This window comes from Dipodomys spectabilis, unplaced genomic scaffold (genome assembly GCF_019054845.1).
Source record: "Dipodomys spectabilis isolate Male_0828 unplaced genomic scaffold, ASM1905484v1 ptg000669l, whole genome shotgun sequence".
Taxonomy (NCBI): Eukaryota; Metazoa; Chordata; class Mammalia; order Rodentia; family Heteromyidae; genus Dipodomys; species Dipodomys spectabilis.
This window is the reverse complement of record NW_024871346.1, coordinates 5,721,661-5,749,075: the sequence shown is the minus strand read 5'-3', so window position 1 is coordinate 5,749,075 and position 27,415 is coordinate 5,721,661. Positions and strand designations below refer to the sequence as shown.

General features: G+C 48.3%; 3 protein-coding genes across 3 annotated transcripts in view; 1 reads left to right on the top strand and 2 right to left on the bottom strand.

Moving 5' to 3' along the window:
* Positions 1–1,314: 1,314 nt before the first annotated feature.
* On the bottom strand, positions 1,315–5,193 carry Yipf3 (Yip1 domain family member 3). Its single transcript, XM_042671983.1, has 9 exons — positions 4,964–5,193; positions 4,154–4,351; positions 3,616–3,722; positions 2,941–2,986; positions 2,731–2,823; positions 2,455–2,586; positions 2,157–2,270; positions 1,918–2,041; positions 1,315–1,786 (listed from the first exon to the last, which is right to left on the bottom strand). The coding sequence occupies exons 1-9, from the start codon at positions 5,042–5,044 to the stop codon at positions 1,638–1,640; spliced, it is 1,044 nt and encodes a 347-aa protein (XP_042527917.1). The 5' UTR covers positions 5,045–5,193; the 3' UTR covers positions 1,315–1,637.
* A 117-nt stretch (positions 5,194–5,310) lies between these two features.
* Positions 5,311–10,294, top strand: Polr1c (RNA polymerase I and III subunit C). The gene is made up of 9 exons (XM_042671853.1): positions 5,311–5,413; positions 5,500–5,571; positions 7,422–7,529; positions 7,949–8,081; positions 8,742–8,861; positions 8,944–9,096; positions 9,231–9,380; positions 9,753–9,869; positions 9,977–10,294. The coding sequence occupies exons 1-9, from the start codon at positions 5,345–5,347 to the stop codon at positions 10,093–10,095; spliced, it is 1,041 nt and encodes a 346-aa protein (XP_042527787.1). The 5' UTR covers positions 5,311–5,344; the 3' UTR covers positions 10,096–10,294.
* Positions 10,180–27,415, bottom strand: part of Xpo5 (exportin 5) — a 39,506-nt gene continuing 22,270 nt past the window's right edge. Inside the window, exons 15-32 of the mRNA XM_042671852.1 lie at positions 27,077–27,232; positions 24,780–24,821; positions 24,027–24,116; positions 22,584–22,783; positions 21,753–21,852; positions 20,700–20,881; positions 20,235–20,335; positions 19,109–19,205; positions 18,340–18,476; positions 17,480–17,577; positions 16,739–16,785; positions 16,293–16,390; positions 15,466–15,528; positions 14,479–14,561; positions 12,995–13,102; positions 12,740–12,877; positions 12,438–12,602; positions 10,180–12,268 (exon numbers count right to left, since the gene is read on the bottom strand). Of these exons, the coding sequence (XP_042527786.1) occupies positions 12,131–12,268; positions 12,438–12,602; positions 12,740–12,877; positions 12,995–13,102; positions 14,479–14,561; positions 15,466–15,528; positions 16,293–16,390; positions 16,739–16,785; positions 17,480–17,577; positions 18,340–18,476; positions 19,109–19,205; positions 20,235–20,335; positions 20,700–20,881; positions 21,753–21,852; positions 22,584–22,783; positions 24,027–24,116; positions 24,780–24,821; positions 27,077–27,232 (2,043 nt within the window). The 3' untranslated portion in view covers positions 10,180–12,130. The remainder of the gene's footprint in view (positions 12,269–12,437; positions 12,603–12,739; positions 12,878–12,994; positions 13,103–14,478; positions 14,562–15,465; positions 15,529–16,292; positions 16,391–16,738; positions 16,786–17,479; positions 17,578–18,339; positions 18,477–19,108; positions 19,206–20,234; positions 20,336–20,699; positions 20,882–21,752; positions 21,853–22,583; positions 22,784–24,026; positions 24,117–24,779; positions 24,822–27,076; positions 27,233–27,415) is intronic.

Genomic DNA, 27,415 nt, shown 5'->3' with positions numbered 1-27,415 from the left:
TGTTGCAGGTGTGGTGTGGCTTAAGTGGCAAAGTGCTGGCCTGGCCATATCAAGGTCTCAAGCTCTAGTATAGCAAAAAAAAAAAATTCAACGATGTGATACAGGGCAAAAGAGGGATCCCTTACTCGCTAGATGCTGTTGACCCACACTTTATAGGGTAATGCCAAACAAACTTTTTTGTGTGTTTGTGTGTGCCAGTTCTAAGGCTTGAACCCAGGGCCTAGGCTCTGTCCCCAAGCCTCTCTGTGCTCAAGGCTAGCATTCTATCAACTGCAGCGGCAGCACTGCTTCTGGCTTTTTGTTTATGTAGTACCAAGGAATCCAACCCTTGGCTTCCTGCACGGTAGGCAAGCACTCTACCACTAAGCCACATTCCCAGCACTAACAGCACCTTTTTTTTTGGGGGGGGGGGCGGGGGGTCTGTCATGGGGCTTGAACTCATCCTGAGCACTGAGCTCTTCAGCTCAAGGTGAACTCTCTACCACTTGAGCCACAGCACCACTTCTGGTTTTCTGGTGGTTTATTGGAGATGAGTCTCATGGACTTTCCTCTGGGCTGGCTTTGAACCACAATCCTCAGATCTCAGGCTCCTGAGTAGCTAGGATTATAGGCGTGAACCACCAGCACCCAACCTAATAGCATTCTTAAAGAGGAAAGAGGGCTGGGAATGTGGCTTAGTGGTAGAGTGCTTGCCTAGCATGCATGAAGCCCTGGGTTCGATTCTTCAGCACCACATAAACAGAAAAAGCTGAAAGAGGCGCTGTGGCTCAAGTGATAGAGCACTAGCCTTGAGCAAATGAAGCTCAGGGACAGTGCCTAGGCTCTGAATTCAAGCTCCAGGATTGGCAAAAAAAAAGAGAAAGAAAAAAAAAAAAGAGGAAGGAGAGCACTCCTGAGGGTGTTGGGCACAGTAAAACAAAGGCAAAGGCAAATTTGGCTTCTGGTGTGAGCTTCACAACGGCCCAGGCGCATAAGGTCCTAGTGATAACCTGGAGTTTAGTCTGGAAGTTCGCGTCCAATTGTTACTGCTCTACAGACTTCGAAGTATGTCCAAGCTTGCTGAGCTCTTCCTTCAGGCTGATGGCTCTTGTGCTTGAGGCCTGCCCGTGGCTCCCTGGGTCTGATGCCCCTTGCCCTCAGGGGCAGTTCTGTAAGCCATCTCTCCTGGTGCTCTATGGAGTCTGTCTGTCCTACCTTCATTTTGCTGGGGTGGGGGCCTAACAGAAGGAAAGAACGTGACACTACGGCTGCTGACAGGAATGTATCTAGGAAGTAGGGTGACAGGGAGAGCCACTGGAACAGGAGCTTCAGTTCCAGACTTCAATCAATATTTTAATTACCAAGTCTATATTTAGCAAGACAAGGGGGGAGGGGAAGGAAGAGGGAGGAAGGGGGAGGAGGTGAGGGGTCTCGGAGGAGCTGACCCACTTTCTGCACTGGCTGCAAAGTCTTGCAGTCTTGGCCAGGAGTTTCTGGCCCTGTGCCCTTGGAAGGCGCTGGTGGTGTCAAGGAGGTTCTTAAGTGGCTACAGCTCAGTGGCACAACAGACCACATCAACAAGACACGTCCTCAGTACTGTCCTTTAATCCTCCACTCTGCGGCAGGGGGACAGAGCTGGCCCAGGGTCTCAGGCGGGGTCAATGTGACCGCAAGGCCACTGAGACAGCCTTGGCTGTGGCGTTGAGCAGAGTGGCCCGCAGCCTGGCAGCTGGGAGCACGGCTGGGACATCCCTGGGGACTCTCTGCATGGGTGGGATGTTGGGGCCCTCCAGTGTGTCCAGGATCCCTGAAAGGAGGATGGAAAGTGGGTGAGCTGGCTGGCCACCCCCCCCCCCCCAGGCAGGCTCTCTGAGCAGCCGCTGTTTTGCCCCACCGCTCGCTCACCACTCTCCCCGTGCAGGGCCTCCTGCCACTTACCCTCTACCACCTTGTGGTAGGCAAAATGCAGATAGAGCAGGAAGAGCATGTGCAGGGCAGCTAGTGTGCCACACAGGAGCAGCCGCTGGGTGGGGCCCACGGTCCGTGACACCAACACTGCCACCTGGGGTCATAGGAATATGGCTCAGAGGGCCTGGTTTTAAAGTGAGGGATAGGGTAGGTACTCCCAAACCAGGGCAGGACCATCCAAGAGCCCTCAGTGGGGGTGGACCACTTACCATGCGCAAGGTGGACAGCCCACCCACCAGCAGCCAAAAGAGGTAGAAGAGGGCATGGAGGTGGATATTATAGGTGATGAACAGGACAATGCAGTGCCCAAAGAGACCATAGCCCTGTGGAGAAGGACGGCGGAGAAGAAATCATGAGGGTGGGCGGCCTCTGGCCCTCAGGAGGCCGCTGGTAAACAGATGGTCCTTTGGCTTACTCCTCCCAATCCAGGCCCAGGGGCAGCCCAAGTCCTATCCTAGCTACTCTTTTTATGACCACCCTTGCCCACCACCCTACCAGGTTCCTTACCAGCAGTGCCAACATCTGGAGCATGGTGATCTGGGCATTGCACAGGTAGGCAAGGAAGTAAATGAAGGACGACACACCTAGCCAGTAGCCAAAGCAGGTGCCAATAGCTGTGCCCATCAGGGTGCCTTCCCGCTGTGGGGGTGAAGGCTCGACTTAGTAAAAGGAGTCCTGAGACCTCAGCTTCACCCAGGGCCTTTTGTAGGGGCTACTCCTGCCCTGCTCTACCAGCTTTCAACCTACTTCAGCCACCCCCACCCCAAGGCCTGTCCGGCTTACGATAATGGTGTCAGATGTCTTCATCCCGTGCAGAAGGATGGCAACCAGCGTGAAGACCAGCATGAGAGGCCCATAGAGTTCACCTGCGATTTTCTGTGAATGAACAACTCACTCAGGCTGGAGGGGGCAGGGCCCGTCTCGTCTTTATGCCTTTTCAGGCTTCAGCTGGTGCTCCCTCCCCGCTCCCTTTGAGACGTTGTTCCTATTCACCTGGGGGAAGCTGACCATCTTGATTGGGATCATGGACTCCAGAAGCCTGGGGGAGGAGAGATGAGAGTGGAGACCACACTAAGCTGGAGATTGTAGAAGTCAAGGCCTGGCTGTTACTCATTTTTTCTTTGCTTTTCTTCTTTTTTTTTTTTTGCCAGTCCTGGGGCTTGAATTCAGGGCCTGGGCACTGTCTCTAAGCTTCTTTTTGCTACCACTTGAGCCACAGATCCACTTCCAACTTTTTTCTTTTTTTTTTCTGGTCGGTCATGGGACCTGAACTCTGGGCCTGGGCGCTGTCTCTCAGCTCTTCAGCTCAAAGGCTAGTGCTCTACCACTTGAGCCACAGTGCCATTTCCGGCTTTTTCTGCTTAGGTGGTGCTGAGGAATCGAACCCAGGGCCTTATGCATGCAAGGCAAGGCACTCTACCACTGTGCCACCTTCCCAGACCCGGCTTCCAGCTTTTTCTGTTCATGTTGTACTGAGGAATTGAACCCAGGGCTTCATGCGTGCTAGGTAAGCACTCTACCACTAAGCCACATTCTCAGCCCTCTTACTGTTGGGGCTGCAGGGGGAGGGATGGAGTATACCAGAGCTCAGGACTTGGTATTTGGTTGTAATCTGGGTGGAGACTAGGTATGAGGTACAAGGAAAACTGCTATCAAAAGGATCCTCACCTGCTTCGCACCTGGGCAGGCTCCACATCAAAGTAGGGTCTCAGGATGTCGATGTTGGCATACAAACTGAAGGCCCTGGAGGCTTGTCTCTTCCCTGCCTGCCACATCTGAAGCGAGAGGGAGGTGGGTATTATGAGACTCTTGGTTCTAGACCTTGCTACCTACTTTATGTTAACATTTCTCCATAGCTCTAACTGGATTAACTGAGGTGAACATCATCAGCACCAACTCAAGAACATAGGACACAGCTGGGTTGTGGGTGGCTCATGCCTGTAGTCCTAGTACTCAGAAGGCTAAGGGGAGCACAATTTGAAACCAGCCCAGACAAGAAAAGTCTGTGAGACCCTTATCCCCAATTAACCAGCAAAAATTTGGAAGTGATGCTATGGCTCAAGTGGCAGAACACTAGCCCTGAACAGAAGAGCTAAAGGGATAGTATCCAGGTCCTGGGTTAAATCCTGGGACCAGCACCCACACAAAAGGAACACAGGACACGTCGAGATTCACTTTTCCACGGCAGGGATTCTGTCTTGCTTACCTGATCAGCCACCTGCCGGCTCAGCTGTCCCTTAAAGCCTTTCATGCCCAGGAACTCCCCATCCTCCTCCTCTTCAGCAGCGCCATCAGCATCTACTTCTTCCTCACGCAGGCGCTGGTGCAGCTCCCCCATATCCTCGAAGCTGGAGCCTGATGTGTCATCCATGTTCTCCATGTCAATCACAGCGGAGCCCCCACCCTGGGAAGACAACGGCTCGTAGAGTGCAGCACCTTTCTGTTCCATCCGCTAAGTCCTCCGCTCATCCCAGGGTTTGGGGCTTTGTTCTTGCACTGCTGAGGACATGGCTTGGAATCACTACCGATCACGCCATGTTCTTCCCCCTCACGGCTCCCAGGGACCCTGGGCTGCCAGCTTTGGCACTCTCCCAGGAAACCTACTACTTGTTTTCCACTCATGTTTCAATCCGGTTTGTCCTATCAAGCCCCAAAGAGTTGCGAAAGTGAGCGTTTCTTTTGCCTTCTCCAAAGCCCCAAATAAAATGGTGCACACACCGTGTATTTGGAACGGGTGCCAGGGGATCCCCGCACGGCTTCCCCCCGCCATGCCCGACCCCCGAAGCGCCCTCCCCGCCCCCACTTGTCCGGAAAGTAAGAGCCCGCTTCCGTCGAAGCGGCCGGTCCAGGGCCCCGGGCCCGCTGGCTACACACCAGCCCTGCTCGCTCAGGGCAGCGCCAGCTCCCCTGACTTGGAGGGCGGGGGACCCCAGTGTTGCCGGCGGAGCAGATTCCGGGCTCACCTCAGGCCGCCGCCGGACTGGGTTACGGGCAGCCGGAGTTTGGGGACCATTACCTGGATGTTTTCCTCGAACCCTGACCATTCCGGGCCAGCTCCGGTTCGAGCGCCGCCGGCCGGCGCGGCTGAGGCTGCCATGTCCCTCAAGGGCTCCCGTCGCCGAAGCCGGTGCCAGCCTCGCGGGCAGAAGGAAGAATGGGCGACGCGGGCCTGGGCGAGGGACGCCGCCGGAGTAAGGGAGACGGACCGCCAGCCGGAACGCGAAGGGGAGAAACCCGGATGTTTGGCCTGAAGTGGTCTCCGGAAGTCGGGGACGTGGACGCCAACGGAACAAAGGATCGCGATATTTGGGACGCCAGGGGGCGGAGCGTCGTCACGGAGACGGCGGGGGCTGGGAGCGCGCACGCGCCGGGTCTCAGGCTCGTGGAAAAGTTGAAGATGGCGGCGGCCCAGGCGGTGGAGGAGATGCGGAACCGCGTGATTTTAGGGGAATACGGGGTTCGCAATGTACGTTCAGGGGAGGGGGCGAGAACGGAGTCGGGGCGGCCCCGGCCTCACTGCCCCTTCGCGGACAGACCTCCTCTTTGCTCTAGGTTCACACCACCGACTTTCCCGGCAACTATTCGGGTTACGACGACGCCTGGGACCAGGACCGCTTCGAGAAGGTGGGTGGGGCCGGCGGCGCCCCGGGGGGCGCTGGGCGTGCGGCGAGACGGCGTGCGGGGGCGGCGGGGGCGCTGGGCCGCGCTGGGCCGCGCTGGGCCGCGCGCGGGAGCCGCGCCGCCCGCTCCAGCCGGGTGAGACCCAGTTCCTGCCGCGACGCGAACCGGGGGATGTCTGGTGTAAACAGATCATTGCAGGATCAGAAGACGGTTGACGGCGGCGAGGACGGTTGGGAGAGGTTAGGAGCACCCGCAGAAGCTGGTAACCTAGACTGAAAGAGCGCCTTAAGAGTTCGTGAGGGAGGTGGCTCGCCTCAAGTAGTTCATTACTGCCAGAATGGTGGCTAAGTGGAAGGGAAATAGGAGGAGTGTATTTTAGGCACTGAAAGGCTTCGTGAACTCCTGAGGAGTTCTTAAGCAGGAATGATGAGATTTGCTGTCTGAATTTGAGGGTGGTTATACATTGTCAGTGTATCTGTTAGATTTGACGTAGGAGCCGAAGTTGAGGACAGGAGCGGAAGGAGTATGGGGAAGTAACAGGTAAACTTGTGATTGCTTTGGTTGAGGTGGAGGGAATAAAATAACCTGGTTTGGGGATCTATTCTGTTGGATAGTGGTATCAGTATTTACTGATAAAGGAAAAGTGGTTTGGAGCCTGCCTGGCACTGAATATAACCTGGTGCTCTTCTCAGGAGGCTGAGATTTGAGGATGGTAGTTGGAAGCCAGCTAAGACTTATCTCCAATTAACCAGTGAAATCCAGAAGTGGAGATGTATGCTCAATGCCTGCTATAAATAAGCAAAAAAAGCCTAAGGGACAGCACTCAGACCCTGAGCTCAAGGAAAAGGCAATGATGAGGCATTATTTCCTGCGTGGAAAAGTCTACAGGCCAGATTATATGTCTGAAATAAGGTCAGGCTAGTGTCATGATACATGCTTGCAATCCAGCATTTAGGAGGTTGAGGCAGGAGGATCATGAGATTGAGGTCAGCCTGGCTACATAATGATACTGTGTTTCAATAAAGAAAAAAAAGGTCAGAGACTGCTGGACGCCTGTGGTTCATGGCTTGCTACTCAGGAGGCTGAGATCTGAGAATCAGGGTTCAAAGCCAGCCTGGGCTGGAAAGACCGAGAGACTCCAATAAACCACCAATAAACCTCCAATAAACCACCACGGAAGTGGTGGTGTGGCTCAAGTGGTAGAGTGCTAGCTTTGAGCTGAAGAGCCCAGGCCCCCAGAGTTCAAGCCCCATGACCGACAAAAAAAAAAAAAAGGTCAGACAAAAACCATAGTAATGAAGCTGGTGCTTCTGGCTCACACCTGTAATCCTAGCTGTTCAGGAGGCTGAGATCTAAGGATCAAAGCCAACCCCAGGCAGGAAAGTCTGTGAGACTCTTATCTCTAGTAAGTCACCAGAAAACCGGAATTGGCACTGTGTCGCAAGTGGTAGAGTGCTAGTCTTGAGCCAAAGAGCTCAAGGACTGTGCTCAGGCCCAGAGTTCAAGCCCTACAACTGACAAAAACAAACAGAATGTAATGGTAAAACCATGTAGTAGAAATGGTGTAAAAAAAAAAAAAAAGATGAACAGTGAGTGCCACGCAGCATCTAGTAAGAAAACTTTGCAGTATGGAAGAGCCCTGGCTGGTTTGGTTATGAACCATATTGCATAGAGGCTCAATGAATGGATAGCAAAACAAGGGAGACTCTCAAGGACTGGGGAAGAAGAAAGAATATCTTAGGGTCACATAGGCAAAGAAGGTTTGGGAGCGGGGTGAACGTCAGTATGCTAAGGAAATTAGATACCCAGGGGATAGTTGTGAAGAGGTATGGGTTCACACTTTGTCCCTCTAGAATTTTCGTGTGGATGTGGTACATATGGATGAAGACTCACTGGAGTTCGACATGGTGGGAATCGATGCAGCCATTGCCAATGCTTTTCGAAGAATTCTATTGGCTGAGGTATTAATAGACACGGAGGGGAGGCTGGAATTGCATGGGGAAAACTAGAATATCAATTGTAAGATTGTCTAAACCCCTTTGGCTGTATGCTTGCTCACGGGCTGTAATCCTATTGACTCTAGAGGTAGAGATGGGAGGATCACAGTTCAAGTCCAGTCTCTATCTGAAAAATGACTTTAAAAAGCAAAAGGGCATGGCTCAAGTGCTGAGAGAGTCTGAAAATGAACTGGATGCCCTGAATTCACACGCTTTCCCCACTCCCCCAAAATTGTCCCTGTCATTCCTACAACTTAAGATTTCCTGCGATTTGAGCTTTATATAAAACTCTTCTGCGAAGGTGTCCTTAGCTCAGAAGATGGAGGAATGGGTGGATAGCAGATTGGGCTTTTATAGACCAACGACTCTGGTTCCTTGGACAGGTGCCTACAATGGCTGTGGAAAAAGTTCTGGTGTACAACAACACATCCATTGTCCAAGATGAGATCCTTGCTCATCGCCTGGGGCTCATTCCCATTCATGCCGATCCTCGTCTGTTTGAATATCGGAACCAAGGTAAAGGAAATTCAGAGAAAAATGTTAGAACTCTGCTCTAAAGTACATTCTAGAATTGGGCTATTTATCACTGTTGTGGTCTTGGGCAAGTTAACAGTCTTCCAGTAGGTCTCTTTTCTCTATGGGAACATTTGTTCTGGCTTTTTTTGTTGGTCATGGGGTTGAACTCTGGGCCTGGGCACTGTCCCTGAGCTCTTCAGCTCAATGTAATGTTCTACTGCTTGAGCCACAGCACCACTTCACACTTTCTGGTGGTTAATGGGAGATAAGAATCTCATGGACTGGGGCTGGCTCAGTGGTAGAGCGCTTGCCTTGCATGCCTGAGGCCCTGGGTTCGATTCCTCAGCACCACATAAGCAAAAAGAAAAAAGCCAGAAAGTGGCGCTGTGGCTCAAGTGGTAGAGCGCTAGCCTTGAGCTGAAGAGCTGAGGGACAGCGCCCAGGCCCAGAGTTCAGGCCCCATGACCGGAACCAAAAACAAAAAACAAACAAAAAAAAGAATCTCATGGTCTTTTCTACCCGGACTGGCTTTGAACCATGATTCTCAGATCTGAGCCTCCTGAGTAGGATTACAGCCATGAGCCACCAGCAGTTTGTGAAGATTTAAGCAGTGCCTAGCACTCAAATGCTCACTAGGTGCTGTGTCTTCCATTTGTACAGGAGATGAAGAAGGTACAGAGATAGACACACTGCAGTTCCGACTGCAGGTTAGGTGTACCCGGAACCCCCAGGCTGCTAAAGACTCTTCTGACCCCAATGAACTCTATGTGAACCATAAAGGTGAGCAGTGGTGTGAGCAAGAAGGCCCACCTGCTGAGGAGTGCTACTTTAGCCAATGTGCTCTTGTTTTGATTCCTTCTAGTATATACCAGGCATATGACATGGGTCCCCTTGGGAAACCAGGCTGATGTCTTCCCAGAGGGCACTATCCGCCCAGTGCATGACGACATCCTCATTGCTCAGCTGCGACCTGGCCAAGAGATTGACCTGCTCATGCACTGTGTCAAGGGCATTGGTGAGGATCCTGTGGGCCTGTCCTATCCCGATGTAGGGAGTGGGGAGCCAGATGGCAGCAGTGCAAGTGTGACCAAGGAGCAGAATGCTTAGAGATGACTGGTTTTTCACAGGTGGATTCTCTGTTCTCTCTAGGCAAAGATCATGCTAAGTTTTCCCCAGTGGCAACAGCTAGTTACAGGCTCCTGCCAGACATCACCCTGCTTGAGCCCGTGGAAGGGGAGGCAGCTGATGAACTGAGCCGGTGCTTCTCACCTGGTGTTATTGAGGTGCAGGAAGTACAAGGTATACTATTGGGGTATTCTGGTCAGGACTTAATTTCCCAGGTAACAGGAAGAAGCAAAGGTTTTTGGGTCTTTTTTTGGGAGGGGGTGGGGTGTGTTGGACTTAAATTCAGGGCCTGGGCACTGTCTCTGAGCTCTTTTGGCTCAAAGCTAGTGACCTACCACTTTGAAACACAGAGCCACCTCTTAAGTTTTCTGGTGGTTAAACAGAGATAAAAGGCTCAGACATTCCAGCCTGGGTTGGCTTTGAACTATGATCCTCAGGTCTCAGCCTTAGCTAGGATTACAGGTATGAACTACTGGTACCTGGCTCCTGGCTGCTTTTTTGGTTTCTAATAGACTGTGACATTGTAACATGGTTTGTTTTCATCAGGTAAAAAGGTGGCCAGAGTTGTCAATCCTCGGTTAGATACCTTCAGCAGAGAAATTTTCCGGAATGAGAAGCTGAAGAAGGTTGTGAGGCTTGCCCGTGTCAGAGACCATTACATCTGTGAGTATAGCTAGAGCAGGGAGGGGGTGCTGCAGCTTACTTTCCAGAAAGAATTGAGTAACTTGGGGAGGGAGCTTCCTAAAGCTAAAGTGTCTCTTTGGTCCCAGTTTCAGTCGAATCCACAGGGGTGTTGCCACCAGATGTGCTGGTGAGTGAAGCTATCAAGATTCTGATGGCCAAATGTCGGAGGTTCTTGGATGAGCTAGATGCTGTTCAGATGGACTAAGGCTTGCACTGGAGTTTCTAGGATGGCTGTGCTCAGATGCTTCTGGGTGTTGAACTGCCCTACAGGACTGCTGTACCCAGTGTGTAGATGTCCAATTCCAGCTTTATTTTCAATCAATACATTTTGTTAAATGTGTCACAGAATGAGACTTTTGCCTTTGTAAGGCCTCTGATGTAAATAAATTCATGTCCAGATGCTATCTTGTTCTAAAAATATGGGGCTTTTCTCCTCAGAGCAGTGGCACATTGAGTCCATGTCTTCTGAGAAAGGCCAAATTGAGGTGGTTCTGGGGGTGCAGCCAAACTCTAGGAAGATACAGAGCCATTCCACCTATCTCCTGGCATCAGGGGTTTCTCATAGGGAAAGTAAGAAGGTAGGGGCTTGTCCTTAACAGTCATGGTGCTGACACAGTATAAAGAACAGCAAATCTTTTTAGACAAGACTGTCAGGGTCTGGGCCAGCCTGGGAGCCACAGTGAGATGCTGGTCTAGTTGGATAAACAAATCTGTCACAGTTTCAGATAGCTTAACAGCAGGCCTAGCTCTTCCTGTCTAGCCCCCCTTAAACTGGATGCTCTTGAAGAACTAAGCCTTACAGATCTCACTGTTGTTTGAAAAAGGCAGATAAGGAAGGCCCTTTCTATGTGAAACTGATATTTTACTGACATGCAGATGTGTTTTAGTTCACATCTCTACAAAAAGATTCTATAAACAATAGAAAACATCTAGCATGAAATCACAGGATGTCCAAAATATTACAAGGTAATAAATACAGCTATACCCTCCACAGCCCCAACCAAACCAAGTAGGCAGCTGTCAAGTTTGGAGGAAAATAATCTTGAGCTTACCTTCACAATCAAAAAAACAGACCTGTGCACTAGATAGGAAGAAGGGGCAGACTTGTGTAGCACACAGCAGTGTGACACTCCCATGCCGTTTTCCAGCTTGCCTCTTCTTAGTGTTACTGTGCTGCAGCCTGGACCAGCTAGGAGCAGTAGCTCCACTGACCTCTCATAGGACCTAGATGGTCAGCCTCTGGAGTACATGGTACCCTATGGTTTCTGTATGGCAAGCCTACTTTATATCATACTCAAGGCTTGGTCCCACACCCAGTTGCTATGGGAAAGCATTTTTTTTTTTTCCTTTTGGAAATGGATCTTGAAGAAAAGAAAGAGATCAGGGACCTGAAAGACCATGAGGTTTTTTAAAGGCACCTGGACTGAAGCAGTCCCAGGGAACTGTGGCTTTGCTAGCTGCTTGTCACAGATGTAAGCCTAGTTGGTCTGGGATGACAGTGACCTAGTAACAGAGTAGGGTACTATGGCTTTTATGCCTGAGTAGACCCTGAGGCTGGGGAAACGCTTGAGGGTCATTCATAGAAGGGCAAGTATGTGAGCTCTAAGAAGGATGTTAGCACTAAGCCCAGCCCTGGTCCCTGGAGGTATGCTTGACACTGTGCCCGGACTTTAGCAATAGTTTGTAATATAGATTCCATCAGGTGACCAGATTCTTGCCCAAGACCGAGATGAGAGAACTGGCCAAATTGCGTTCAGCACTTAGCACCTAATCCAGACATACCCATGGGGGTGGGGAAGGGTTCCCGCCAGCCCAGCAGCACAGAGCTCAGCAGGACTAGCAGTGGTCCAGGAAAAACTGGCACAAGGAGTTGAGGGTCGAGCCTCTGTGAGTCTGCAAAGCTGCTGTGTTGGGCACAGCACCCCCAGTTCCCACTCTGCGTGGGGGCAAAGGGCTTGAGGAGAAGGGCCATTCTGCTCTAGCTTTTCTTGGAAAAGCCACAAGTCCAAGTAGAATGGGAACTACCTGGGACACCTCAACAGAAAGCCCTAAATCTCTCTCTTGATACATTTGTAGAATTACTGGGGCCCTGCACAGGGCCCTCTCTGCTGCTCCAGACCTGGGTGTGTCTCCAGGCTGATCACGGTGCAAAGTGAGGTGGCATTGTGAGAGGGGCTAGAGATTAGCTACAGAGGGAAGAAGAGATGACAAAGGCTGAGGAAGATGCCCAACAGCTTGATTCAGGGTTCAAAGATGGTAGCCAGGCTGCCCCCGTCACTGTCCAGCACCTCTGTCTCCTGCATTGGCTTTGCTTTTTTGAAAAGTGAGGGGAGATTCTTAATGTGAACTTCTTTTCGAAACTGCTCTCCCAAGGGTTTCTGTAGAAAACAAAGGAGAAGGAACTGAGGCTGGGGTCCAAGTAGCATGGTAAGAGATCATCCCACCATAATGGTCAATGACTGAGTTGGGTCTGGTTTACTATGACCCCTGCACACACATGGTCTAAGACCACAAGCAGCCCTGTGGGTTGGTGGAAGCATGACCTACCCCAATACAACCAGCAATGAGGCGTTTGAAATGGTCCTTGCGTCGCTTGTCAGCTGCTTTCTGCAGGGAGGGGTTCAGGAGCTTGCTGTCAAACTGGTCCAGAGCATCCTTTTGAATTTCAGGAATCTGTTCCATCACAGCTCTGATCTCTATGTACCTGGGGCGCTGATAAGTAGGGATAAACTCACTCCAAGGAGGTTTGGCATCTGCCACCTTCCCCAAACCCTGTCAAACCCACCTCTGAGGAAGCAGGCTGAGTGATGAGGCTGTGGCCAACCTGCCCCCATGTTCTCTGCACTCACCAGAGTCTCATATATCTGGAAAGCCAAGTGGACCAGGGAAGCCATGCACCCGTCATGCTGCCCGTGCATCTGTAAACCTTTGAGGACGCTGGTGAAAAGCCATGTGACAGCCTCTGCCAGTAGGGTCCCTGTCAGCACCTAGGGAGACATCTGTGCTCAGGAGACAGGTCTCCAAAGGGCCCAGTACCCTGACCCTTCCAGCTGATGAAGCCAACCCAACCCCTGATGGTCAGGGAGAGGGGTGGCTAGCCATACTTGTTTGAGGAGAGGCCAGCAGAGCTGTGTGGTCGTTCTCTGACAGGACAGGGTATCTTTCCAGGCCAGGGAATTGAAGGCAGTAATTAACATTGCTGTGCAAACATCCTGAAAAGGAAAGGAAGCAAAATTAGGACAATGAGCACATTTTTCTGATAGTTCTTATATGTTAAGAATAGAATTTCAGCTGGGTGCCAGTGGCTCACGCCTGTAATCCTAGCAACTCTGGAGCCTGAGATTTGAGGATCGCGGTTCAAAGCCAGCCCAGGCAGGAAAGCCCATGAGACTCCAATTAATTACCCGGAAACTGGAAGTGGCTCTGTAGCTCTAGTGGTAAAGCACTTGCCTTAAGCTGAAGAGTGCAGGGACAAGGACAGTGCCCAAGCTCCACGACAGACAAAAAAAAAGAATACAATCTCAGGGCTGGGAAGGTGGCTCAGTGGTAGAGTGCTTGCCTAATATGCATGAGGGCCTGGGTTCCATTCCTCAGCACCACATAAACAGGAAAAAAAAAAAACGAGAAATGGTGCTGTGGCTCAAAGTGGTAGAGCGCTAGCTAGCCTTGAGCAAAAAGAAACTCAGGGACAGTGCCCACGCCGAGTAGTCCCCAGGAACTGAATTTCAACTGGGCACCAGTGGCTCACACCTGTAATCCTAGCTACTCAGGAGGCTGAGATCTAAGGATCATGGTTCAAGGCCAGCCTGGGCAGGAAAGTCCCTGGGACACACTTATTTACAATTAACCACTCAAAAACCAGAAGTGGCACTGTGGCTCAAGTGGTAGAGTGTTACCCTTGAGCATAAAGAGGCTCAGTGACAGTGCCCAGGCCTTAAGTTCAAGCCTTAAATGGACCAAAACAAAAGAAGTTAGATTATTTAATTTTTTTCTTGGTAGAACAGGGAGTTTGCACTTAATGCTTTGTGCTTGCTTAGGCTGGCTTGATATGGCTGAGCCATGCCTCCAGCCTGTTCTTCACTAGTTATTTTTAGGATAAGGATAGGGTCTTATATCTGCCTGACTCAGGCCTGAGCCACAATCTGTCAACTTTCTGGGGTTACATGTGTGCCCCATATCCGGCCTTCCTCCATTAGGAAGAAGTCTTGCATATTTTTCTGCTTAGGGTATCTTGGTAATCTCAGCCTGCCACATAGCGTGGGATGGATGACAGGTGCACACCACTGTGCCCAGCTATGGAGTTTCACAAACTTTTTGCTAGAGTTGGCTTTGAACAATGACCCATCTGTTTCCAGGCTCCCAACTAGCTAGGTGACAGGCATAAACCACTAGTACCCAGCTAAGACCTGAGTTTCAAATAGGTAAGCAGGAAATAATAAACCAAAATGGTATATGGGAACCTCCATGTAGAAGACACATTCAGGCTAGGGTGGCTAGATACTAGGGACTTTGGGTCCTTTTTCTCTCAGAAAAGTGCACACATGCTTTCCATCTGGGTGAGGAGAAGCACCACTGTTCCTGTACTCACCTCATGCTTCATCAGACATTTCCCCAGCTCTGTAAGCTCCGCCACTGGTGGAGGGGTGACTTCTGTGGCCATCATCTCTTCATCTGAAAGCAAAGCAGAATATCAAGTTCCATCCTTTCAGAACAGAAGGCCACACAGCATGTCCTGAGCTGTCTGGTGCTGATTAGCACAAGCAACTCCCCATGGAAGGAGGCTGAAGCTTATGCCTAGGGAGGATCTGCACGCTGGGCAGCACGTGCAGGGCTGTCATTGTTGAGCACATATGTAAGTGTCTATTGCACATCTGTCACTGGAGTTATAAAGGTATAGGCTGGCTGGGCACCAGTGGCTCACACCTGTAAATCTAGCTATTTAGGAGACTGAAATCTGAGGATCCTGTTTTGAAGCCAGCCTGGTCAGGAAAGTCTGTGAGACTCTTTACTCTTCATCTCCAATTAATCACAAAGACAGCCAGAAATGGCACTATGTATGGCTCAAGTGGTAGAGTGCTAACCTTGAGCAAAAGGAGCACAGGGACAGTGCCCAGGCCAAGAGTTCAAGCCCCAGGACTGGCAAATAAGGTATACGCCAGAATCCTTTCCTTATGGGACTGCATTCTACTGAAGGAGACTAGTAGTAAGAACATAATGCATGTAGTAAAGAAGTGCCAGGAAATAAACTGTAGTGGAGGAAGATTACAGAATGGCTGGAGCTGCTATTTTTGGTAATTTGATCATGGAAAACCTCTTGGAGGAGATAACATTTGTGCAAGATCTATATGAATCAAGTTAGGATATATATAGCAAGAAGAAAATCATTCTAGAAACAGCATGTGCAAAGGCATTGAGGTAGAGTGTGCTTGTGGAAATACAACAAGAACACAACAAGAAGGCCAGCATGATGAGCTCATAAAGCTACAGGTGTCAGATCCCAGCCTCGCCAGGTACAGAACAGAGCTGTCACAGCCCAAGAGGATCCCCAGGGCCGCTGGGCCACCCACTCACTCACCATCCCCATCAGCAGGGGGAGCTGTGCTGTGGTCGGCACTCTTCTTTGATACACAGCAAACGGCTAAAGCAAGACAACAAGGTTTTTGGACAAGGTTATTTCTGGCCAGGTGAAGGGGAGAGGTAGTGAAGTACAGAACCCAGCTTCTCCAAGGCTTCTTTTGACTACAATGAGTTCGGATCCCTCCTCAAATTCAGTTAGCTAGGGGGAAGAGAGGGGCGGTGGTGGGAGAGGGATGGATTACTGGCCAGGACAGGACACTGGAATGCCAGACTTAAAAAAAATAGACAAAATAAATCTTCATGTCTAAAAAAAGTTAAATTTCCCTTATTTTAATAAAGCTAGGCAATTATTTCTAATATCCAAATTACTCCTTATTTCAGATTTCATATCCTAGCCTGAGTACAATTCAATTCAGTTCATAGATTATCTAGCTTATCTTTAAATTGATTGAGGACTAGCTATAGCTTCTACCTGGCTAATTGTTGGTTATGGGGCTTGAACTCTGGGCTGGGCTCTGTCCCTCAGGTCTTCAGCTCAAGGCTAGTGCTCTACCACCTGAATTATAGAACAGCACACACACCACAGTTTTCTGGTGATTTACTGTATAAGAGTCTCATGGACTTTCCTGCCCGGGCTTGAGCCACAATCCTCAGATCTCAGCCAGGATTACAGATGTGAGCTACCGGTGCCGAACGCTAATTATTGTTGTTGTTGTTATTATTAACACAACAACATTGCTAGAAGCCTGAGTTTTTGCATCAACCTAGGCTCCCTGGAGATGGCTAAAGTATGTGCACTAGCCCTGGCTCCCATACGTCACTTACTGATGAGGTCCATGACTTCTCGGGTTAACATCCTCACCAGCTGTTCCTCTAGCATCTCTTGAGACTCTGGATTTTCCTCTGTGGGCTCATCTTCTCCACTGCCAAAAACCAGGAGACAAGTTCCGTAAGAATATGTAAGAGGAAGGGTAAGGAAACAGCAACCCTCTCTAGACCCTCTGTGCGCAGCTTCTGGCTTCCTTCAGATCTATAGTCTACACAGATCCTGGGCCAACGAGGGTTGTTATTACTAGCAACGTAGCCCCATGAAGACTTGATCGGTGGCTGCCTAAAGTCACAGTCTACCACATAAATCAACGACTGAGGCTTAAAATGATGATAATCCATCACTTGTCTAGCCCCAGGACAGCAGAATCCCTGCCCCTTCTTCCTTTACCCCTCCCAACCCAGATGCTAGCTCACCGCCAAATAGTGGGTATACTCCTTACCCCAGCTGGCTCCTCTGGTTGATGACTTGCCATTTCTGGGAAAGTCTCTGGGGAAACAGGAGGGAAGTGCTGGGACGGGGGAGCAGACTAGAGCACATATCTACAGTGCTAAAACGAGCCAGGGGTGACTCTACTATCAACGGCAGGTCTCAGAGGTCCACACAAGCTCAAACACCTCGGCTTAGGAGGCTTTAACTTTTTTTTTTTCATTAGTCGTGGGGCTTGAACTAAGATCCTGGATGCTGTCCAGCTCTTTTGTTCAACGCTAGTGTTTTACTACTTTGAGCCACAGCTCAGTTCCTGGTTTTTGAGTGGTTAATTAGAGAAAAGAGTCTCACAGGGACTTTTCTGCCCAGTTTGGCTTCAAACCATGATCCACAGATCTCAGCCTCCTGAGTAGCTAAGATTATAGGTGTGAGTCACCAGCACCTGGCTCCAGCTGACAACATTCTTAGAATTCTGAATCTCTGGACCCTCTATCAACACCCAGATGCCCCCCCCCCCCCCCCCCCCCCCCGCCTAACTGCTGAATTAGGGACACAGGTCCAGGAGAAACATTTGTCTGAGTGTCACCTCTCCTCAGCAGACAGGAGGTAAGGAACAGAATCTACACCTGAAAGTGCTTCGTGCGTGGGTGAATCACTTCAGTTGCCCAGGAGGACATAATAAGAATGCTCAAGACTCAGGAATGGCCAAGGAGGACCAAGGGTCTTCCTGTCCTCCTTGCTTCACATCTCTTACCATGTGGAGGTAGGTGAAAAGAGGTCCAAGGATGGGAGGTACCAGGGCTTCATAGTGCTCTGGTGGACAGAAGAGCACAAGAGGCTTCACGAAGACCCGTGCTGCGGTGGGTTAAGAAGTTTTAGCCATGAGCAGAGGCCCCTCACTCACCTGCCGGGCAAGTAGTGGTGAGATGCCAAGAACATGCTGTGTTAATAGTTCAAATCCCAAACAGCATCTGAATTTGACTCCCTTATTTCTGTAGTTTAACTGTCTTTTCTACCAAACTGCCCATTATGGGCACTGGGTTGGAGGAAGGAAAGTAGGACACCCTTGTAATAAGCTCACCTTCCCCATTTTCCTTATTATAACTTCACAACAAATTTACAAGAGCCTGAAGCCAGGCACAGTGGCTCCTGTTTGTAACCCTACCAAAACAAACAAAAAACCCTAGCCAGATGGAGCCCAAGCTACTGAGGAGCCTAAGGTAGAAGGACCATTAAAATACAGGAGTTTGAGCCAGCATGGGCAACAAAGCAAGATCCCATCGGAGAGAGAGAGAGAGGAGGGAGAGGGAGAGAGGGGGAGAGAGAGGGGGGGGGGGGGGAAGAGCCAGGTATGGTAGCTCATGCCTGTAATCCAAGGTAGTACAGAGGTCCTAGGTGGGAGGATCTGTCTGGGCTACATGGTACAGAGAGACCTTGTCTCAATAAACAAAATAAAAATACTCTTTGAATTTTTAAATCTTCCTGTCTTCAATGAGATTATACTATTCTTAGATAATAATCCCAGCTGCTCCTTGAAGCTCTTCCTTCTTCTCCCTGCTGCCTGTCCCTAATTCTCTGGTCCTGTGGGCTGTCTAGGAATTTCTGAAAGGATATGAAGCATAGGTCTGAGTCGGTAATCAGGAATATTGCTCAAGTTGATGAAGGCTGAGCCGAGAAGCTGGGCCGCAAGGTCCTCCACAGTGTAGAAGTCCTGCTGCATGGAAGGACCTGCCTTCCCCAGAATATGGAAACTGAAAGATAAAATTGCGGGCAGTGACAAATCCAATGGTCCTTACTGCTGGCCCTGACTGCCCCAAGGATTTCATTTCTGGTGTGCACTAAGATTTTTAGCTAGAAAAGCAATTGCATTTACACCATAAGAGAATGTGAGCTTTGCAGATTCAACTGAAACTTTTGACAAAATTATTCTTCCCCTCCCACACTGAACACAGTATCTGTTAAAACACAGGTTGCTAGCCAAGGTCCAGAGCACCCTTCATACTGTGTAATGCAGACTCACAATGGAGGAACCTATGAGGCTGGCCTGAATACAACACTGGGTACCCAAGGCCAAAGCGGGTGTGTTGGCAGTGAGGGGCTGGGCAGCTGAGTAAAGGTAGCCCCATTCACTCTACTTTCTACCTGGTCTCAGCACTTCATGCACTGAAACACAGACATACGGGGCATGGACATTGAGTAAGAGCTAACAGGACACTAGGAAGATACCAAGCCTGGGCAAATGGGCTTTGATTCAACACTAGCACCAACTTCCCTCTCGATTCTTGCCCTACCTTCGGTGTGCAATAGAGTTCCACATCAAAGACAAACACCTAGCCATTCCTGTAAGTACATATTCCAGAAGAGGACGTGGCTCCTTGCTTACCAGTTTTCATAAAGAGTGCTGAAGAAGCGCTGCATTCTTTCCAAGACTGTTTTGTAGACAGGATAGTCATTGAGCTCCAGGAGAGGCTGAGGTAATCCTACAGAGGAAGAGGTCAGGAACACACTGCTCAGCTGCCAGACACAGGGCAGCCAGCAGGTAGGGAGTGTGAGAGTGTGTGTGTGTCTGACTGGTTTTCCCTAGATGGGACCTGGACCAAACACAGTGACAATGCAAAAGGATTTCTCCATGAAGTACCAGGATGCCTCCACCCCCACCCCAAGACATGAAAACTCTTTTTCAAGGGAAGTCGGATGCAAGAGCCTCAAAAGGACAGCAGAGCCAAATGAAATCCATTCAGCTCAGTCTCACAACTGTTTATGAAATATATAGGAAGTTGTTTTATATTTCAAATCACAGTCAGAAGTTACCAGAAAGAACTGTTGTTCCATTCTAGTGTATCTCATGGGCCACATATTTCTAAAGCAGGAGCTCCTGGCTTAACTTAAGAATGGAATGGAGTATGTATTGTACAGTATTAACTTCCTATTATATCAGTGGCAATCCATGTCTTAGAAGTTCTATTTTAACTGATGTCTGCAACATAGACATTAAGTATAGTGATGTCCAAGACCATCTAGGCCTAGACACAGACCTGAGCATGAAAGGCAAATTAACACCCCCTTTCTTTGGTTAACTTTATAGCTGAGGAGTGCTCACTGGATAGCCTAGCTAAAGCTGTGCCCCATAGGCAGGTACTCTCACTGAACTATGCCTCAATCCCTCCTGCATCAATTTTGATTGTGTACACAAACCCCCATGCACAAAGCCAGAAAGAATACCATTATCTTTCAGGTTCAAAACCATGGCTTACATAGAATCTAATGGCACTGGCAGCTTGAAGGGGGACAAACGGGGGGAGTGCCCTTGTGTGAGTTCTGAATGCTAAGATAATGGTGTATGTACACCTGCTCTTGTAGAACCGAAGGAACTTCACAGTACATTTCTGAACAAATGGGGTTACGGTGGTGTCACACAAGTACAATGTGACACAATCATAACAAAGCTGCTCCAGGAGCCTATGGAGAGATAAAATCAATTGATGGGGAAATAAAGTTGCATTTCTTACCTAATATAGCAGATTTTTCAGCTTCAAGCATATCTAGAGCCTTGGCAAAAGGCTCTGCCATTTTGGCTAACATTTCTGGTGCGTATAATGAATTGTGGGTTCTGAAAGAAACAAGAATGCACATGTCAATGTTTCTCTTTGGCACAGAAGGAAGGGTGAGAGTCGATGATGCGCCTCCACCCAGATAACTCTGCCTCAAGCATTCCTCCCAGCAGGAGCAGTCCTGGACAAATGTGCACCTGGAGGTTATTCAGTACGCACTATACAATACCACAGCAGTGTCACTAAGAAGTGTGTGTATGTGTGTGTGTGTGTAGCCCTGAGGTTTGAAACCAGGGCCTAGGTGCCTGTCCCAGAGCTTCTTAGTCCTCTACCAATTGAACCACAGCTCCACTACCACGATAAAGCACATACACTTTTGAGATTAAGGTAAAAATAACAGACCAAAACCTTATTATGACTTACCTTACAAGGGCAAGCAGATTGTCTAGAAGTTTCAAAATCTGCTCTGTGCAGGGGTTTCGGAAGATTGGATTGCCACTGGGTGTATAACCCACCACAAATCCCCCAGCTTTGGCCTCTTCTAGATCAGCAGGCCAGCAAGTTCGTTTTATAACACCCAAAATACTGTAGACACAAAAGCTCATCTGTGGAAAAGCAATAAAGAAACAAGAGTAAATGTAAAAGAGTAAGAACAGACAAAGGAATGGTTAGATTTATTCAATGCTATAGCACAAGTGATGCAGAGGCCAGTGGTGAGGAGAGAACCTTCTGTTTCTCCCAACTCCACAGGACCTCTTGTCGTTTCCTTTGAAGTCAAGTTTGAAGGGGTCCACTCTGTAGGACGAGCGGTAGTTCTAGAAGTTTTCCCTTCATTAGGATGTCTTTCCAAATGTTTAGTCGCCTCTCACCCCCCCCCCCCCCCCACCACAGGATTGTAGTTAGAAGGAGGCTTCGACATGCTGTAAGACAGTGTTTTAACTGCCATTATTTCACTTAGTTTCCAAATTGACCCTAGCCTTCCAGCTTGGACTTTGGCAGCTTTTGCTCTAATCCCTTCACCTTATCTCTCAACCAACCTACTACTTGCCAGGTTACTGATCCTAGCTTTTACCATAATGGAGCCAGGAACACTTTGAATAGCAAAGCACTTAAAAATCCTCAGGTGTGCAACTTGGCCATCTCTTAGGACTTGACATGCCAGAAAGCAATAGCAGGGAGGCCTCACCCTGCTGGCCAAGTTCTGACCTACTTCCTCATTACACCTTCAGTCTTCAGATCTACTAGAGATCCTTGAAGCCAAAATAATGACTTCATAGAAAAGACCATCTGCTCTGCTGTGGGAACTAACTCAAGAATTCAGGACTAAAGAAGAAAAGAAAGGAGAAGCTTAGGGCAACTGGAGACTCCAGGTTTCTCACCGGTATAGACAAAACAAACCTAAGAGAAACTTGATAATGGCAACCTCCTACACTTCTACCGGGCGCAGGTGTAGCCCCATCCCCACAAGAGTCTTACTCGCGCTCGGTTCAAGCCACAGGGATCCTCCAGAGCTGGGTCACAGCTTTTCAGATCTGCACCCACATAGGCAATGAAAGAATCAACATCTAACAGCGCTCTAGAGGGAAGGAGAAAGACAAGTTACCGCAGGATGTTTTAAGACAATTTCTTCTATGAATTCTAATAGACTGATTATTTGGCTTCAAAGAGCAGCTTTTACAGGAGGTGAGTTTAATGGTATCAATTGTCACTGGAAGGTTTAAATTTCCCTCCACACTCTCATCAGATTTCCTTAGTAGCACCTTATGAATTGGCAGGCTCTGTGTGGTGGTTCCTTTGGCTCCTACTGGCCCTCCTCCAAAGGTGCTGGTACTATACACCAAACCCACAGCAACCCAGGTGCTTGTGGCTCATGCCTATAATCCTCCCTACTCAATGGGCTGAGATCTGAGGGTCATGGTTCAAAGCTAGCTGGGGCAAGAAAGTCCATGAGACTTTACCTCCAATGAACCACCAGAAAACAGGAAGTAGAGCTGTGGCTCAAAGTGGTAGAACATTAGCCTTGAACACAAAGCTTAGGAACCGTGGTGAGGCCTTGAGTTCAAACCCTATGACTGATCCTCCCCCTCCCACCTCTGCCTACCTCTCTTCCTACCTGTCCTGCTATGCCTCCTTCAGGCAAGGAGGTACTTTCATGAGATTAGATTACAAAGGATCTAGAGAGAACTTCAGATTCCTCTGATGGTGGAATATCTATATCCTTACAGAAACCCCCCTCACCATCCTGGGACTCTCAAAGCAGAAAGGGGGTTCGAATGCAGTGAGACGAGGAGGGAACTGCTCTTCTACCTTCGCATTTCCTCAGAAAGCCAGATACGGGCCACAGGTGCCATTAGCTCCTCTAGGAACAACTTCTGACGTTGGTAGTTCTTGAACTGGTTGCTAATGAGAACCAGGGCTTCCATGAGGGCACATTTCTCCATCTGGGTCAGGAGGAGCTCATTGGAGAGGAGTTGCTTTACATGGTTATAAAGCATGTCAAAATTGGGCTGCAAACCACAAACAAAAAAGGAAGGAGGTAAAGAATTGATTTCCAGGAGGAGACGGGCCACTCAAAGAAGAAAGAAAATCAAGATGAGTCTAGGAAAGTCAGGCCATCACTGTTTTGTTTCTAAATTTAATTAACACTCTTTTGCCTGAATAGCAAAGCAATGATGCACAAAACAGTTATTGTCTTGAATTTGGATAAATGCATTTTTCCACACAAGTAGGAAAAAGATTGGACTCTTCTACATCAACTTTATGGTACTCTTACAAAGATCAGTTATACACGAAGACAATTGTTATGTACTCAGAGAAGGAATTTCTGATTAATTTGTTACCTAGAATAAGGCTAAATTTGTACAGAAACTCCCCTCACCCTCAAAAAAGGGTTGAGATTTACATTTGGCTTTTCTCAAAATCAGGCACATCATTTGACAGGAGTAATTAAGAATATCATGTAGTTGGTTGAACAGAGTTGAAGCACCTTATTTGCAACTATGAAAATACAAAATGAAACCTTTTGAAATTGTTTGGAAAAGAGGGGAAGGGGGGCAGTTAATTTGTGAAATTGATTGGAATACATGGTAAACATGTATGGAAATGTTTTTTTTTGTCGGTCGTGGGGCTTGAACTCTGGGCCTGGGCCCTGTCCCTCAGCTCTTCAGCTCAAGGCGAGCACTCTACCACTTGAGCTACAGCGCCACTTCCGGTTTTCTGGTGGTTTATTGGAGATAGGAGTCTCACGGTCTCTCCTGCCCGGGCTGGCTTTGAACTGCGATCCTCAGATCTCAGCCTCCTGAGTAGCTAGGATTACAGGCGTGAGCCACCAGCGCCCGGCATATGGAAATGTTTTTAACCACTCCCTTCCTCTATAACTTATTTACGCTAATTAAAAGATAAAAGCAAACCACATAGTAAAGAGTTCTGCAGTGAGAGGAATAAACATACAAAGAGAATCTTTTCTTCAATGCAGTGTTGGGAATTGGACCCAGGACCTTACATGTGTTAGGTAAGCACTTTACCACACAGCTACATCCCCAACCCAGAACCATTCCTTTTTTTGGACTATATTTGCATTTTTAAAAAACCAAGCTAGAGAGAAGAACACACCAACTCAAGAACACTTATTCTGTGAAAACTATGACTGCAATGTTTCCTTTACGCGAGTTTTTCCTTTTTTTCCTTTTCCGTATTACACAGCACTTGATAGGCCTCAGTGGTAGACTCAGCTGGGGCCCAGAAACTTACCAGCACAAGCTCAGGGTAGTCACGACACATCTTGATGATAGAGGAACAAGCATGTCTCCTCACGTTCCTCACTGCCCGGGTTCTGGGAGCCTGGAAAGAGACCCTCAATGTCTTAAGAGCCACTTGTAACTAACATGTGACTCTGAGGAAATCTCACAATGAAATCTTACAAACTCTAAGAATATAATGAGCCGGGCGCTGGTGGCTCACGCCTCTAAGCCTAGCTACTCAGGAGGCTGAGATCTGGAGTTCATGGTTCAAAGCCAGCCTGGGCAAGAAAGTCTGTGAGACACTTATCTCCAGTTAACCACCAGAAAACCAGAAGTGGTGCTGTGGCTCAAATGGTAGAGTGCTAGCCTTGAGCTGAAGAGCTCAGGGACAGCACTTGGGCCGAGTTCATGCCCCATGACTGACAAAAAAAAAAAAAAAGAATATAATTAGCAAAAAAAAAAAAAAAGAATATAATGACATTTACAGTTATCTGGGTCACATAAATTCACATTTGCCCTAGAATGTCTCCAGAGCAAAACACTGAGTGAAAATAAGGTGCTACTACCACCCCTCCTTCCACGCATACAAAAATCTAGACCACTTACTACTTACAAGAAGTTAGCGGTTTAGCTAATGGTCTCAGCCAGGAATAGTAGCTCACACCTATGATGCCAGAATTCAAGAGGCTGAGGCAGAGGGACTGAGTTCCACACTAGACAGGGATAGGGATCTGGGCTCTACAGAAAAAGGTAGTAGACTTACCTTGCTTTCTTCAACAGTTTCAAAAGTGACAGATGAAAATAGCTGAGAGGAAGAAGAAAAAAAAGTCACTTCATGTGGTAATTATGAACAAATCCCAGAAATATATTCATACCAACAATCCAGCTTAAAAAAAAATAACGCTTTTCTTTGGTATTGCAAAGCCTCAGATGTCTATCTCAAATATGTCTATAAGAAGCTGGAGATTCACTACTGTATCATTAAAATATCTTATGGCCAGGTGCTGTTGGCTCATGCCTGTAATCCTAGCTACTCAGGGGGCTGAGATCTTGAGAATTGCGGTTCAAAGCCAGCTCGGGCAAGAAAGTCCGTGAGACTCTATCTCCAGAAAACCGGAAGTGGTGCTATGTGGCTCAAGTGGTAGAACACTTGTCTTGAGCTGAATAGCTGAGGGACAGCGCCCAGGCCCAGAATTCAAGCCCCATGACCAACAACAACAACAAAAGAGATGAATGTGGGTCAAGCCGAGAACCATGGGGGTCACTATTACCCAAGGAGGAGCATAAAGGATAAAAGCCTCAAATAAGAAAAAGATGCCAGGGAAATGAATCAAGTAATGTTTTACACACATACTAGGACTTAAGTGAAGTTCTTTACTGCAACAGAAATTCTCTCAGGGTTGGAGAATGTGTAGTTGGTTTATTTTATTTTTTATGTGCCAGTCCTGGGGTTTGATCTCAGGGCCTGGGCACTGTCCCTGAACTTCCTTTGCTCAAGGCTAACACTACCAGTTGAGCCACAGAACCACTTCCAGCCTTTTCTGTTTATGTGGTATTGAGGAATCGAACCCAGGACTTAATGCATGCTAGGCAAGAACTCTACCACTAAGCCACATTTCCAGCCCAATAAATTTAATGAGTCTTAGTCTTTTTTTGGGGGGTGAAGGGGACAGGGGGTGGTCGTGGGACTTGAACTGAGAGCTATCCCTGAGCTTTTTTGCTCAAGGCTAGCTCTCTACCATTTTGAGCCACAGCACCACTTCCAATGGTGGGTTTCTTTTTTTTTTTTGTCAGTCGTGGGGCTTGAACTCTGGGCCTGGGCGCTGTCCCTCAGTTCTTCAGCTCAAGGCAAGCGCTCTACCACTTGAGCTACAGCGCCACTTCCGGTTTTCTGGTGGTTTAGTGGAGATAGGAGTCTCACGGTCTCTCCTGCCCGGGCTGGCTTTGAACCGCGATCCTCAGATCTCAGCCTCAGCCTCCTGAGTAGCTAGGATTACAGGCGTGAGCCACCAGCGCCCGGCCCCATTGGTGGGTTTCTTGATTAGATCTTCAGCCCAGTTTAATTCCATCACAGAGGCCAAAGAAGCAGCGGCGTGGCACCTGGCTTAACATTCATCTCTTAATTCTGTATTTGTATCCTCTTTCTAGTCTTGGGGTGTCTACAATGATGATGTAATTAATCTCATCACTTTCTGGAGTTTAGACTTTTATTTACTTTTTTTTTTTTTTGCCAGTCCTGGGGCTCAAACTCAGGGCCTTAGCAGTGTCCCTGAGCTTCTTTAACTCAAGGCTAGCACTCTACCACTTGAGCCACAGCACTAGTTCTGGCCTTTTCTGTGTATGTGGTACTGAGGAATCAAACCCAGGGCTTCATGCATGCGAGGCAAACACTCTACCACTAAGCCAAAAGCCCAGCCCCTGGAGTTTAGACTTTCAAACTCAACCCATTTACTGCAAGGTCTTCACCTTAAATGCTCTTGATTTATTTCAAACATAAGATTCAAAAATAGCTCTCTTCCTTACTCCTGTTCTCTTTCCTGATTCACCATTCTCACTCAGATGGCAGTACTCATTAAACCAGAAACTTGAAAATGATACTATTCCTCTCTGTCACAAATCCCTTCTGATCTGATAGTCCACATCACCTTTCTTAACTCTCCCTTAGTATTCTTTTCTGTTTCTCAGTATCTGAATCTAGTAATTGCAGTACCATACAGGTACAGCATTTGTTCATGTGTTTTCCTACATTGATTCCAAAGAGTAAGGTTACTAGCATGGTGATTCTCGTCCAGCATGCACTCAGTACATACTGAGTAAACGATGGCTCTTTTTGATTTTGCCTCACATACTTCAAAAAAAAAAATTACAAAATCTAGAGCTAGGAATGGTAACATATTCTTCTAATCCCAGTATTTGAAAGACTGATACAGGAGAATCAGGAGTTTGAAGCCAGCCTGGGTACACAGTGAGATTATCTCAACCCCTTCCTCTTCCTCCCTCCCCCAAATTAGAAACAATTAGCTTAGAAATGTCAAAGTTCACTGAGGAGAAGGACTTTACCTTTGAGAAGACCTGAGGTAAGAACTCTGGTTTGTACGTGACAAATGGGAAGAGTGCTGAGACATTAGTGAGGACGCAGGAGAGGATGAGCGGATCCTTCACATCAAAGTTCAGGACCATGTGCAAGAGCTCTATGCCATCACTGACAGGAATCCCCTGAAAGCAGACATGACAAGGAGGCCCACATGGCTACCACACTCGGAGACAACTTCTCTTAACCCCAGTAACACAATTACTTATGATTTCACATACTGCTCATCAACTCTCAATTCTAAGCATGATTTCAGACACTAAATGGTGCTACCATAGCCATATCAAGATGAAGCAATTCCTACTACT

Excerpts from the sequence above, each read along its gene's own strand:
- Yipf3 (XM_042671983.1), bottom strand. The coding sequence starts at position 5,044 with ATGGCAGCCTCAGCCGCGCCGGCCGGCGGCGCTCGAACCGGAGCTGGC. Across the intron at positions 3,723-4,153 it reads GCCGGCAGGTGGCTGATCAG|ATGTGGCAGGCAGGGAAGAG; the intron begins GTAAGCAAGACA and ends CTCTCGCTTCAG. Across the intron at positions 2,042-2,156 it reads GGCTGTCCACCTTGCGCATG|GTGGCAGTGTTGGTGTCACG; the intron begins GTAAGTGGTCCA and ends CTATGACCCCAG.
- Polr1c (XM_042671853.1), top strand. The coding sequence starts at position 5,345 with ATGGCGGCGGCCCAGGCGGTGGAGGAGATGCGGAACCGCGTGATTTTA. Across the intron at positions 8,082-8,741 it reads GTTTGAATATCGGAACCAAG|GAGATGAAGAAGGTACAGAG; the intron begins GTAAAGGAAATT and ends CCATTTGTACAG. Across the intron at positions 9,097-9,230 it reads GCACTGTGTCAAGGGCATTG|GCAAAGATCATGCTAAGTTT; the intron begins GTGAGGATCCTG and ends TGTTCTCTCTAG.